At 35.0% G+C, this 14,549-nt stretch overlaps 2 protein-coding genes across 2 annotated transcripts in view; both read right to left on the bottom strand.

Annotated features, from left to right (window-relative positions):
* On the bottom strand, positions 4,752 to 7,569 carry LOC109822068 (pentatricopeptide repeat-containing protein At5g64320, mitochondrial). The gene has a single exon (XM_020388231.1). It carries the CDS (start codon positions 7,263 to 7,265, stop codon positions 5,118 to 5,120), a length of 2,148 nt encoding a protein of 715 aa, XP_020243820.1. The 5' UTR covers positions 7,266 to 7,569; the 3' UTR covers positions 4,752 to 5,117.
* LOC109822130 (thymidine kinase-like) overlaps positions 10,501 to 14,549 on the bottom strand; it is a 5,071-nt gene continuing 1,022 nt past the window's right edge. The window contains exons 2-4 of the mRNA XM_020388292.1: positions 14,190 to 14,334; positions 11,495 to 11,616; positions 10,501 to 10,982 (exon numbers count right to left, since the gene is read on the bottom strand). Coding sequence (XP_020243881.1) covers positions 10,712 to 10,982; positions 11,495 to 11,616; positions 14,190 to 14,334 — 538 coding nt within the window. The 3' untranslated portion in view covers positions 10,501 to 10,711. The remainder of the gene's footprint in view (positions 10,983 to 11,494; positions 11,617 to 14,189; positions 14,335 to 14,549) is intronic.

The following is a 14,549-nucleotide window of genomic DNA, read 5'->3' as shown; positions in this document are numbered from 1 at the left end:
ATAAAAAATATAGTTCATGTGATACAAGAGAGGTCATTAAAATGTTCGTTGTATTTGAAAAGTTAAGATCAAATTTCTTGATCATTAAAATTATAAAAAATATAGTTCATGTGATACAAGAGAGGTCATTAAAATGTTCGTTGTATTTGAAAAGTTAAGATCAAATTTCTTGATCATTAAAATTAACTTCAAAACCATTAATCTAAGGATTAAGCCAATTGCAGTTGTATGACCCAAACCATAAAAAATATAGTTCATGTGATACAAGAGAGGTCATTAAAATGTTCGTTGTATTTGAAAAGTTAAGATCAAATTTCTTGATCATTAAATATAGTTCATGTGATACAAGAGAGGTCATTAAAATGTTCGTTGTATTTGAAAAGTTAAGATCAAATTTCTTGATCATTAAAATTAACTTCAAAACCATTAATCTAAGGATTAAGCCAATTGCAGTTGTATGACCCAAACCTAAAAATCGAAACCTACCAAGATGACTTCTAATTGGTAGGTAGCATCTCAGTTAATTCGACAATTAATTGAAAATGCACCCAACATATCACTTTCTTTAATCAAAATTTGCTCCGAATTCCTCCATCAGTCCCCCATCAATTTGTAGAGAAGAATACTTGATTCCCTCGAATAAGTGGGTAATAACAATAACATCAAAGCATTTATCCCAAATGTTTGAGGTTAACTATATGTATCTTATTTTTCCAGTCCATTCTGTTACGGGACATCTCCTCCATTATGTTAAATACTATCATATCCTTCTTAATTATTTCCAACCATATTCATTTAGGTCCTACCTCTAGATCTCCTAGTCTCATTAACTATAATACTATCATTTTTTCTACCTCGGTGCACAAGAAGTATCCATTGTACATGACCAAACTATCTTAGTCAATTATTTGACATTTTATCCTCAATAGAAGTAACCTCTAATTTACTACGGATAAACTTATTTCTCATCCTATCTTTTAGTGTATACCCATAAGACCATCTCAATATTTTCATTTCTACTACACTCGACTTTTCCACATGTTATTTTTTTAAATTGCCCAACACTCTGACTCATAAATCATTTTTAGTCTTATAACCATTCTACAAAAATTTTCCTTTAATTTTATTAGTATTCTATGATCGCATAAGACTTCCAAAGCACTTCTCCATTTCAATTATCGCGATTTGATTCGATGAACAATATCATCATCAATCCCACCATCATGCTGAATGATTGATTCTAAATAGCGAAAGTAATTATTTTTAGAAAATTTTGACCATCAATATATACTATAGGCTCTTTTCTTTTCTTATTTTTACTAAAATGCACTTTATATATATTCTATTTTTGTTCTACTAATTCTAAAATATTTGGATTCAAGAACTTGTCTCCGCCTTTCTATTTTAAAAATTATATAACTTCTAGTTTCTCTTTCAAATAATATATGTCATGGATTTTATCTTGAATGTGCCTAGTAAGTTGGCCAATAACTAATGATAAAGGATAAAGACTTAAGGCTGACCCTTAGTGTAAACTTATAGTAATAGGAAACGGTTTAGTCTCTCTTTCATTAATTCTTACTCTAGTTGTTGTTACTCTATCATGTATATTATTAATCACATCAATATATATACTAGATACATGTTTCTTTTTTTAAATCCACCACATTACCTCTCTAGACACTCTATCATATGTTTTTTCTAGATCTATAAAATCATATGTAGATTATTTCTCTTTTCTTTATATTTCTCCATCAACTATCTCAAAATATGTGTAGGTTCCATAGTTAACTTCCTAGACATAAGACCAAATAAATTTTTAGTTCCTGGACATAAGACCAAATAAAATTTTAGATACACTTGTCTTTTCTTACTCTTTGCTTAATTACCCTCTCCCAAAGTTTTCTAGTATGACTCATAAGTTTTATACTATGATAATTTAAACAACTTTGTATATCTTCTTTATTCTTATATATCGGTATCAACGTACTAATCCTCCACTCATCAAGCATCCTCTTTGTCTCGATAATCTTATTAAATAATTTAGGCATATATCTCCAAGAGATTTTCAAACTTCGGTAGGGATATCGTCCGGTCCTAAGCTCTTTCATTTATTTTTATTTTCTTTAGAGCACTTTAACCTCACTAATCCTAATTTTTCTGACGATATCTATCGTTTCTATCGTTCACGATATGGTCAAGTCTTCTATGTTGCCCACTTGTTTGGTTATTATTAAATAATTTATGAAAATAACTTCACCTCTCTTTTATTTCCATGTTGGTTACTAAAACTTTATGATCTTTGCTTTTAATACATCTACTATTACTCAAATCCTTACTCTTTCTTTCTCTAATCTTAGCAAGTCTATATATATTGTTCTCTCCCTTCTTAGGTTCTAACTTTTTATTAGAAATTCTCATAGCCTTGTATTTGGTCTCACTAACCACTCTTTTTGCTTCCTTCCTAGCTAGCTTATACTTCTCCAAGTTTTTCTTGCCCCTACACTTTTGCCACTCTTTGTATAATATTTTTTCTCATTAATTGCATTTTGCACATTCTCATTTCACCACCAACTCTCCTTGCCATCAAACCTACAACCGTTGATTCTCCTAATATATCCTTAATTATCTTCTTAATTAATACACGAAGACATGCTATTCCAGACAATATTAGTCTTATTATTCATATTCTATATATCTTCCTTCATATCTTATTTTTAAAATGCATTAATTTTTTTTTCCTTTTACGTTCCACCATTTAGTTTTTAATCTCTTATTCATGTTAGTTTTTCTACTCCACTTCTTGATAAACATGTGTAAAATCATCAATCTATATTGTGTAGACTATGTAGTTAAACTCTCTCTCCGTATAATTTTATAATCTTTGCGTGTTAACCTATCCACTCTTTTAGTATGAAAAAAGTCTATTTGACTACTGTTAAATCTATTTTTAAAGGTTATTAAGTGTTCATCCCTTTTTTAAATTGTGTACTTGCTATTGTCAAATCATATGATGTTGTAAACTCTAAAATTGATTTTCTCATATCGTTCTTATCTCCATGCTCAAAACCTCCATCTATCCTCTCATATCCATTATTATCCTTACCAATATGCTCATTAAGATCCCTCTCATAAACAATTTCTCTCCTTATGAAATTCCTTATACTGATCCATCTAAGCTATCACAAAATTTCCTTTTAGTACTTTCGAGCAACCGTACTTGTGGTGTATACGCACCAATAATATTAATAATCTCTACTCCTAATATAATTTTTATTAGTATTATTCTAATTCCAACTCTTTTTTACATCTACAACACTATCTTTTATTATGTTATCTACAATGGTTCCCACTCCTCTTATATTCTTCTCTTTTCCCATGTATCAACATTCATATCTAGTTTTTTCAGTTTCTCTAGATTTTTTACCTATCCATTTACTTTTATGTAAGCATAGTATATTTATATTTCTTATAAGTATGATATTTACTAATTCCATTGTCTCTTGTAAGTGTAGAAGTCTCTTATTATTTTCCCATCTTTTATCATCCTAGGCTATGCCTAATACTATTTGGTAACATATTAGAGTATTGTAGATTCTTAGAACACATTTGCTTACTTGTCATTACGCCGGGGTGAGATCGATCTAACACGTCGCTTCCGGAGAATGCCCTAGCAAACCACCATTGCCCACCTATCATTGTATCGAGATAGCATTGATGCAATGTGTTGCGGTGGGGACGCCCCTGACAAATATTTAATAGGATTCATTTTTATGTGGATCCGACTATGTTTTACGCTGGATGTTAGCTACCTAATGTAACTCTCCTCCTTTATCCTGTTTGGGATAGGTAGTATTGGCAAGGAAATAAAGCACGGCACCGGCATAACTTCCCTCAAATAAGTGGGTGCTTTCAAAAAAATACACAGTTTGGAGAAATTCAAGTAAGTGGCTTGATCCGCGTGAAAATGCTAGTAGGATGATTTCTCGAAGTTCATGCACGCTTCGCTCAGCTGTTGCACACTGCAGCTGTTTGTTTCATGATTTCTCGAAGCACAACCAAATGGCACAATAAATATATGTAAGTCTCTGTGTTAGGTATGCCTATGCGTGTGTAGTTGTTGCTCAGTTTCGTAAGGTCGATATGATTCTGAAAATAGCTCAACACACTTTTCATCTCAACGACTAAGATAACTATCACTTCACTACTCGAATAGACAATGTTTATGTTAATTTAGATCACACAGGAAAAGAAAATGTCTGTTAGCACAGTTCTAATTAGGGGTGCATTCAGTTCGGATACGTCTCGGATATGATGCTTATCATATCCATATCCACTTACCCATCTCGGATACGGATACAAATATACATCGGTAAGAAAAATTTATAACCATATTCGCTAAAATCGGATACGGTTATGGATATACATGCGGATATATAAGCGGATATGCATGCAGATACAAAACAGATATGAGAAAACTAGATAGTATTGAGAAAAACATAGTTCATGTGATACAAAAGAATTTGTTAATATGTCCATTATAATTGAAAAGTTAAGATTAGACATCTTGATCATTAAAATTAACCACAAATCCATAATCTAAGAATCGAAACTATCATAAGAGTATGACTAATATGTATTCGGATATTTTAGATACGGATACAGATATTTCACTACAAAACCATATCCGTAACCATATCCTATCGGTTATAGATTTGAGTAACCATATTCGTATCCTAACGAATACGGTTACGGATATTTTCTCGGATACGGATACGGTTTAGCACCCCTAGTTCTAATGATCACTAAAAAGGCAACGTTGCTAAAGAGTGCTATTCCGTTGTAAGCATTATCTGAGAATCCATAGTGATTATGGCACAGCATACATCAGGATATAAATTGTACACGGTAACGGTTTTACAAGAAAAATCAGCTCACAAGGTCAAGAAAGTAGGCATCAAAAGTTTGGATGTATAGTAACGCTTACCGAATCAAATAGCTCTAAAATTGTGCTTCTTCTATGCTGATCGAGTCTTTGGCTTGGAGTATACATCTCGAATCTCCAAATGATAAACCCCCTATTGTAAATGGCATCACAACAGCTAGTATATGAATCCTTACAGTGGCAACGAAAATCTCGGTTCTTTAATGAAGTTACTGGCCATTATGTCCCATGTCCTATTGTTGGGGATTATCCCACAATTCACAGCCCTACTCAAAAGCGAGCTCGCATCATCAAGCATGTCTGCTTTGCAATGCCAACTAATGAGAATATTGTACGTCACTGTATCCGGAACTAACCCTTCAGCATATATATTCTCTAGGAGTTTCAAAGCCTGACTCATCTTACCCATCTTGCACATTCCATTCATTAGACTATTATACGTAACTATATCAGGTGTGAATCCTCGATGAAGCATTTCTTGTAAGAGTTCGAGGGCATCTTGAACTTTCTTTTCTTTGCATAGGCCATTTATTAGGAGATTATAAGAAACATTACTTGCAGAGATACCTTTTCTCGTCATCTCCTCAAGCATCCCCAAGCCTGTCTTAACCTCTCCACCTTTACAAAGTGCTTTTATTAGCCCGTTATAGCTCACAACATCAAGCGAACATCCACGAGATATCATTTCCTTAGCAATATCTAACGATTTTTGCCAATCGCCTTTCCATAGCACTGCATGAATCAGTGTATTATATGTTACGGTATTAGCAATAACACCCTCCAATAACAAGTCATCATATAAACAGAATGCTTCCTCGATCTTGCCAACCTGACACAAGCCATATAAGAGAGAATTAAAAGTAAAAATATCAGGCTTATACCCTCCTCTTCTCATCTTTTCGAAGATTTCCATAGCCTGTTCAACTTTCCGATCTTTGCACAGACCAGAGATCAGGCAGTTATATCCTACGGTATTCAGACTCAAACCTTTTGAAGACATTTGGTCCAAAACTTTATTAGCTTCCTCCCATCGACGATCTTTACAAAACCCATCTATCAAAATTGTATATGTGACAATGTTTGGTGTGCACGCCTTTTCTTCCATCTCTTTAAGTAATAGTATAGCCGCCCAAAATCTCTTTTCCTTACATAGGCCTTGAATAATTATATTGTAAGTATAAATATCGGGATCATACCCATTCATCAGCATATTGTCATAAAGCTCCTTTGCTTCTGTTAGCCTTCCCTCTTTCACAAATCCACTGATCATGGTGTTTACCAAAACCACCATTGAATTCGGTATTGCATCCAAAACTGCTTTCATGTCAGTAGCGTGATCTTTTCCACACAATTTCTGCAATAAAGCACTTGCTTTATCCAATTGGCCTTTATTACACAACCCTTGTAATAAAACTCCATAGGTCAAAGCACTCGGTGTAAATCCTTGAGCGATCATTCTATCAATCAACTTAAGTGCTTCTCTCGTCTGACCAACTTTACAAAGACCATGAATAACATCATTAAAGGTCATAGCATCGGGCGAACAACCCACAGCAAGCATCTCCTCCAAAAGCCTCAAAGCTTCCGAAGCTCTATTCTCCCTATAGAGAGCATGTATCAACGTTTGATTAATAACTGAATCTTGAACACACCCATGCCTCACCATTTCTTTACGAAGCGAGCATGCAAACTCTACCTTATTCATTGCACATAAAGCCTTCATCACTATAGAGAAAGTGAAAGTAGTAGGCGACACTTTCTTATGTAACATTTTGAAGAACAACTTCGCTGCCATATCATAACAATTTGTTTTCACCAAGATATCCAGAACGACATTGTACGATCTAAAGGTTGGCGAACAATCGAACAATCCGGGCATTTCATCGAGCAGCTTGACCGCAGCCCCGGGTAACCCAGCCTTCCCATATCCAATCATGATGAATATGAACAAACGCTCTCTTAACACAACGCCTTCGTCCTTGGCTTGCTGTAGTAATTTATCTATAGCATCAAACTCTCCGGCTTCGCTTAATTTGGCGACGAGAGTGCAGTATACATCAAAGGAATGAGAGTAGCCATTTTGGGCACCTGCCCAATTGAAGAGGTGCACTGAGGTTGGGATATCGAGTGGGAGCTGAAGAAATTTGCAGAGTCTTGCTGGTGTGATTCGGTTGAAAGATTGGCGAAGGGATTCGATATCGAAGGGTTTGAGTAGTTTTTCCCACTCATTTTCATGCGTTTGGGTGGAGGAACAGAAGAACAAGGCTAAAGGGGGTAGCTTTCGGCTGCTGATCTTCGCAAGAACTGATCTTTTTATCATAACTCATATAAACAATCATTGGGAAGAAGAGGACCATGTGGCTGCGCGGAGATCAACGGCTTTAATTAAGAAGAAAGGAAAGAGAACAAACCCAATTCAAAAATGCAATCTTCGTGCCTTCATTTTATGAGAGCTCGAGTGCCTTTGATTTGGGAAGGAAAAGAAGCGGTTTTTCTTGAAGGCTTGACGAGCAACCGATCGAGCCGTGTTGGATTTTTTGAAACTAGAACTTCGATTGTATGACCCTCAATTATTAGGATAGGAAAACTTTGCTCTGGTTTAATTTTGAAATTCGTCTTAATTGGGTCTGAGTATGATTGGGATATGTAATGGGTTCTTTGGTGTAAATGTCCGCTAAATCTGTTACTTATTTATTATTATCATTTTTATTATAATTATTATTATTAAGACACGACCACGAATCCAAGACAACGGATCCAACTCACCACGGTGGGAGCTATGATGGAACCTCCTAACTCAGATCACTCAGCGATACTTGTGCTAAATCTATTTTAAAATGTTTTTTATTTTTCGTGGCACCATTTTGGAAAGGGTTATTTAGTTAGTAGTCCTTTAAATCTTAAACAATTGCACATTACTCCCTCAAATCTTAAAAATTGCATATCATTCCCTCGAATCCTATGGGGCCTTGCAGAATGGTATACCTAGTTAACTCACATTTTTAGGACGATATCCCCTAAAATCTGATACAAATTGACTGTTGTACTTCTTAGTTGAGTTCCCTAAACCTGTTTCTTAACGGTTTTAGCCCTATATCAGTTTTTAAAAAAAAATCAAACTCACTTGAGTTCTTCTTCTTTAATGAAATTATTGAAGAAATGAGGGAATAATAGTATGCAATTTCCAAAACTTGGGGGACTTATATGGAATTATTGAAGATTTAAGGGACTAATATCTAAGAAAAACTCTCTTGGGCCTTGGCAAATGAGGGAAAGTAGAACTGTGATAATTTATGAGATAAATTTTTAAGGTGTTAGTCACATAGAACTAGGAAATGAGATATTTTATTATAGTGTTAGTCAAGTAGAACTTTTGTAGAACTAGAACTGTATTATTTTTTTGGTGCGTTAGTCAAGTAGAATTCTACTAGAATTAGAATTGGGATAATTGGTCATAATTATCCCACAAATTATACTACCTATATATATAACCATAAGTTCTCCTCTCTCAAATTATCCCACACATCGGAAATAATACAATTGGGAAAAAAAGTGAAACGTCACCTCCCTCCCTCTTGGTTAGTTTCTCCGCCTAGAAAATTTCTCTGCCATGAAGTCAATCATCCGTTCATTTTTCTGTCTTTACTTTGTTTTTGTGATGATTAGATCTTTTATTATTATCTTCAAGATGTATTACTTTATTGATAGCTTTTTTGACGTTAAATTACTTTTTTATTATTTGTTTGATCAAAGTTTTCTCTCCACAACAGTGGTTTAGGTTAAGAATATAGTGTTGGTGGGTTAGTGCTAAAGATATGCGGGCTATTTATGTTTTTTTATAAGTTAGAAAGCAACTTTGCGATCACATTGATGATTAGATGTTGAATGGTTAATGGTGATATCTATTATTATTAAATCGGCTCAGTAAATTGATTGGGATATTTATAGTTCATCTGTCGATCATCTGTTTAGCGGTCTTGGATGATTCCTGTGTACATTTCATTTATTTGCTGATTTGGTTTCAACGATCATGATGAGATTGGTCCAAAGGGTTAATGACTGAAAAATGCTTATTTTTCTTTCTTTATGATGTTATGAGATTTGAACTTCGACATTTATGATCCTCTACTAGAAGCTCCACGAAATGTTGTTGATGCAGACGATGACTCCGATAAAGAAGACGAGTTACAGACTCAACGAGCAGATATAAGAGTTTGGAGAAATTCTATGGCAGATGCCATGTGGGATGATAGAAGCCATGTGAGATGATGGAAGTCGAGTCACTCTAGGGATTTAGATTTTTATTTATTTGTAAATTATTTTATTATTTGAGATGAATAGTGATGCTTTATTGCATTATATTTTATAGTTATTACTAGAATTTGCTTATCAATATTATATTATTTTTAATATACAATTATTAACAATAGTAATTTATACCCACCATTACTCCCACCAAATTATCCTACCAAATTATGCAACTTCATAATATTATCCATCATTATCCCACCAAATTATCCTACCAAATTATCTCACTTTAAGAATTGTCCATCATTGTTCTACTAAATTATCCCAGTGTCAAAAAATTATCCTACTTTACCAATTATCCCAGTTCTACTTAAAAAGTTCTAGGTGACTAACCCCTCCTACGAGTCTTAGACGCTTGTGTTCTGAGGGGTTTGTGTTAGGTTAGGGGGACAAATATTGAAAATCAACTCATTTACAAAAGTAATTGCAAAAATCAATATCTTTTCAACATATTTGTCAAAATCGACCTAGTTTCAACCGTCTGGTTGAAACTGTGTCGATTTTGACCAAAAATATCTGAAACTTCACAGGACTTCATGTCCTATGAAGTTTAGCAGCCAGGTAATTAACCTGTGTAAGTTCACGGGACTTCAAAAAGTTCACGGGACTTAAAGTCCCGTGAACTTGTAAGGAGTGTTTTAGCTTCACGGCTCTTGATGTCCCGTGAAGTTCCCACTGAATTTCCAGTTTTAAACAAATTTTAAACAAAATCGACCCATTTCTCCGTGAAGTTTTAAACAAATTTCACGGGACTTAAAGTCTCGTGAAAGAGTTGGCACCGTTAATCAAATTTCATTAAATGGTCTTAAACTTCACGGGAATTGAAGTCCCGTGAAGTTTCATAAGTTTCAAAATCGACCCAATTTTAGTCAGATGACTAAAACTAGGTTGATTTTGACAAATATGTTGAAAAGATGTCGATTTTGCAATTATTTTTGTAAATGGGTCAATTTTAAAAATTTGCGGTAGGTTAGGGCGTAGACTTCGGTATAGGGCGTCTAGGATTGGAGCTATCTTTATGGACAATGCTCTAGGAGTAAAGCGACACCCGCCGAACCAAGAGCATCCCCAGCATTGCTCGGCAAATGCATATTTGCCTATGAATCTAGAATCTAATGTGACTATGCCTGATCTTTTTAGCCCAAAAGGCGACACTCAAATTAATACTTGCCAGCGTCAAAGTACAAAAATCATGAAAACATTTGGCAGTGCAGCCGTATAGGTTCTGCATGAAATTTCTTTGCTGGTGGCCAAGTAATTGCTTTATTAACAAAGCGATCATGGTAAATAGACAGATAATATTAAGAGAACTAAACCTTTTACGCACACTCGCATATTCTTATGACGTAAATATAACATATAATGTTCTATAGATATAGAACAACACGTACATACGTGATATAACAAAGGGACCAATAACACGGTGAATAACTCACACAATAACATAAAAGTTGTCGATTATGGAGATCCTGCCTCGGAGTAAACTTCAAGCTTCTCCTTCTTAGATTCCAAGACGAGCCTTGCTGTTTCTATAACCACCTGCCCATTCACATAATGTTGTCTACATACTGGCATGTACACATCAGCTCCTCCGATAAGTTCTGTTTCTTTTTGCTCTGTCTTTCTTAAGGTGAAGTAGGCGGGACGACCACATATCTCACATCTTGCAGTCAATTTAGTCACACTCTCGGCTAAGGGAACAATATCAAGCACTGAACCAAACCTTTTCCTGCCAGAGTTTGATGAGTTAGAAGGGACTATCAAAAATAGTTGAGACAGTTCATTTTATGCTTCAAAACCATGTAATTTTATAGTCATAGCTAATGGCAGCCACTTGTACCCACCCTAAACTTTATGTTAATACTTATACCCTTAAATCTTAATCTTTACCCTCAATATAGACAATTTAGCCGCTTTTCAGCTAAAGCGAGGGCATAGTTAACATGATGTGCTTCCCACATTACATCTCAACATAACTTGGGAAATAAATGCTTGGAGTTTGTGAGGCGCAAGTGCAACAAAAATAGTATACGGGGTATAATAACTACATGGTTATATAAGTGTGTATGCAACTATAACCCTATAACGGTTACCAATGCTGGTATATTAGAATGAATGGATTTTACAATCAGTTTAGAGGTTGTGAAGGGTATGTTTATAAAGGATACATGATACGAGTAGATATCCTGATCCTGATATCTTTCTTTGAGAGATTTTACTTGAGTGATGTTTAGTAGTTACCTCAAGTAATCACCATCCAGGCCTGCAACAATAACAGTTTTTCCGTCGCGATCAGCTGCATTACAGCAGAAGTCATAAAGATCTTCAAAGAATTGGGCTTCATCTATCCCTATTACATCAAGCTGCCGGCATATATTGTTAGAAAATGACAGCACGGGAAGAAAATCCATGAGAAACTTATAGATGCATAAAAAGCAGGATGTCCACACTAGGCTCAGCTAATCCAGAATTATGTACTGGTGTTCCTTGTCCGGTCATAACTATGTGATCTTAATAAACCATTAGCATTAAACATGTAAGAAGATATTCCCCTGTCTATTTCATTCTAGTAATTGTCAATATATACAAACTAGATAGCTGACATTATGGAGAGTAATATGCTCCTGCCATATTTACAATATATGTACAAATCCTGACATTATGGAGAGTAATTTACTCCTGCCATATTTACAAGATATGTACAACTCATAGTCAACCTAAGAATATATTTACATATATTCTAATAATAATCAAAGATTATTTACATATTCTAATAAAACATATGCAATTCAATCTGAGTTTAAAAAAAGAGGATTAATTAGTTAGGAAATATCAAATAAAAGACACCAATCACTTAAACACTTCAACTGGTGCATTACAAAGTGATCCCCTTTTCATTAATGGTGATCAAACGGTAACATGCATCTTGATTTCCTCAAAAAAATACATCATGAGGTTTTTTGAAACAGGATTTCCCCATGTATGTGCGCGCACGCGCATGTCACTGCCTTTCACAAAAAGCAACATAGCATAAAGTAAAACCATGAAAGCCAGGACCCATGATTTGTGTAGGAAAACATCAACTATAAAACTGAAACATAACCAGGCATATATAAGAAGACAAAGCTACAATACGGGTTACCACCTCCTCCAAGTTAGATATACATGAAATTAAATACCATCTACTGTTGCATCAAAGCCCTGGTAAAGAACTGCTTAAGAGCATCTTCTAAATTCTTAACCACATTCTACCTAAATTGTCAAGGCATACATGGTGACAACGTTCTGGAGCATGAACTGAGTGGGAGCAAAAACAAAATAATTCGCAATAGCTATTTGAACTATGTTGCATAAATTATAAAGACGTGAAAATTTGAAATCAACTTTCTGATTGGTATGATTGTAAACCCTTGTTCATGTGAGGTCAATATATCGTTATGTTTAAGCAATGACACACTTTCAAATTTCCTATTATCGTGGAGAATTGTATACTGGTATTAGGTATACATGTTTATAGTACAATCAGGTATAGAGTACACCAGAAAGTTTGGTGAAATTCCTTGAGCAACACAGTAATAGAACCCTTAAACATCCTTCCTATTTCGAATAGATTGTTCTTTGAATGGTGTCTCACTTCTTTTTTAATCTTTGTTAGTTCCTTTTGAACCAATGACAACAGTTTAAAACCCCAGGGGTAGGCTAAAGCTCACTCAAATGAGAGCATGCATACATAATAACCACACTTTGACTAGCATGGCATCTCAAAGGCCCAAAGCTAAGACAGTCGAACCCCTTTTCCACCCAAACAACCACCCACATCAAGTCCCTAAGTCTCAGACCATCTGGATTTGCTAAATAGACAACAAATGTGTGTGTGTGTGTGTGTGTGTGTGTGTGTGTGTCTGTGTGTGTGTCTGTGTGTGTGTGTACACACATACATGCATGCATACATCTAAATATGTGTGTGTGTGTGTGTGTGTATTCATGTGCTGCTCTTGCCTACATCTGATTGCTAATTATCTTATATATAATCAAAGTAAACATTGACTTTGTCTTCTGCTTGTTTCCCTTCCCCATAATATATAGCAAATTTCAAGCTTTGATATTTATCATCGAACCTCTTTCCAGACCCAAACAGGCAATGGCTTGAGAAAAGGGATCAATTCTCATATTGTGGTAAGACACAACCCAAACAGGGTCAGCCCATGTCATCTAAGATTCTCTTATAAGGGGCTGTTTGGTTCGTTTTTTTACTCAGTGGAAAAGTTTTACACCGCCTCCACATCAGATTTTTCATGGCCACATAGGATATAAGCTTTCCGTCGGTTTTTTTCCATCTTTGGTTCGCTAGGGTTGAAGAAGGGAAACTCGGTGAAAATCGCCGCCACATCAGATTTTTTTCTCTCCCCCAATTCTTTTCTCGACCTCGTGAAATCGACGAAAACTGCAGCCACGTCAGCTTTTTGCTATATAAAAAAAGTTTTCCCTTTGTTTCCATGCGAACCAAACACAAGAAAAATAAATACATTGGTTTCCCACCACTTTTTTTGTGCGAACCAAAGCGAAACAATCTATTGCTTGGAAAAGTTTGGAAAACTCAAAACTTGTGTTTTTGTACATAAAAATGCATTTCCCTATATCTAGGAAACGAACCAAACAGCCCCTAAACAGCAATCAGTTCATGAGGATTTGGTATTGCAAAAGACAGGTTAAATTTTTATATATAGTTCTCAAACTCCTGACTGATATGTAAATGGTGATCCCTGGTTAACTTATGAACTAAATGTAATTAATTAAATCATGAGGAACCTATTGCACAATGATATGTTCAATACAGAGAAAATCAGAAAGTAGGAATTATACCCATATTAAAAGAGGCTATGACTCAAATGCCGGCAATAAATAAATCCCAATGCCCAACAAAACTCCACCATACCTTATCATATGCTTCAACCCCAAGCTTTGTTCTAAATGTCGAAAGTTCATTCAGAGCCAAGCACCGCATTCTCGTGCCATCATGCGTGACTATGGAATCAATTGCATATCGTGTGTCCCTATCAGACTTTATCATCGCCACTTTTCTGCGCATAATACCAGACCTATCAAATTATTCCTCCACATAGCAAACTTCATTGTGCTATATTTCTTGCATCTATACTGATATCTACTGAAAAGGCCAGACATTTACACATAAAAGGGTAAATTACACTAAACCCCCATGAACTTTCAGTATTTTATAGTAAACCACCATGAACTTTTAAAAGCACACTAAACCCGCAATAACTTTTACAACCAA

This window comes from Asparagus officinalis, chromosome 8, assembly GCF_001876935.1.
Source record: "Asparagus officinalis chromosome 8, Aspof.V1, whole genome shotgun sequence".
Taxonomy (NCBI): Eukaryota; Viridiplantae; Streptophyta; class Magnoliopsida; order Asparagales; family Asparagaceae; genus Asparagus; species Asparagus officinalis.
The sequence above is the reverse complement of the archived record's forward strand: the minus strand, read 5'-3'. Positions and strand labels throughout refer to the sequence as shown.

Bases quoted from the DNA above. Each gene is read 5' to 3' on its own strand.
- LOC109822068 (XM_020388231.1), bottom strand. From the start codon at position 7,265: ATGATAAAAAGATCAGTTCTTGCGAAGATCAGCAGCCGAAAGCTACCC.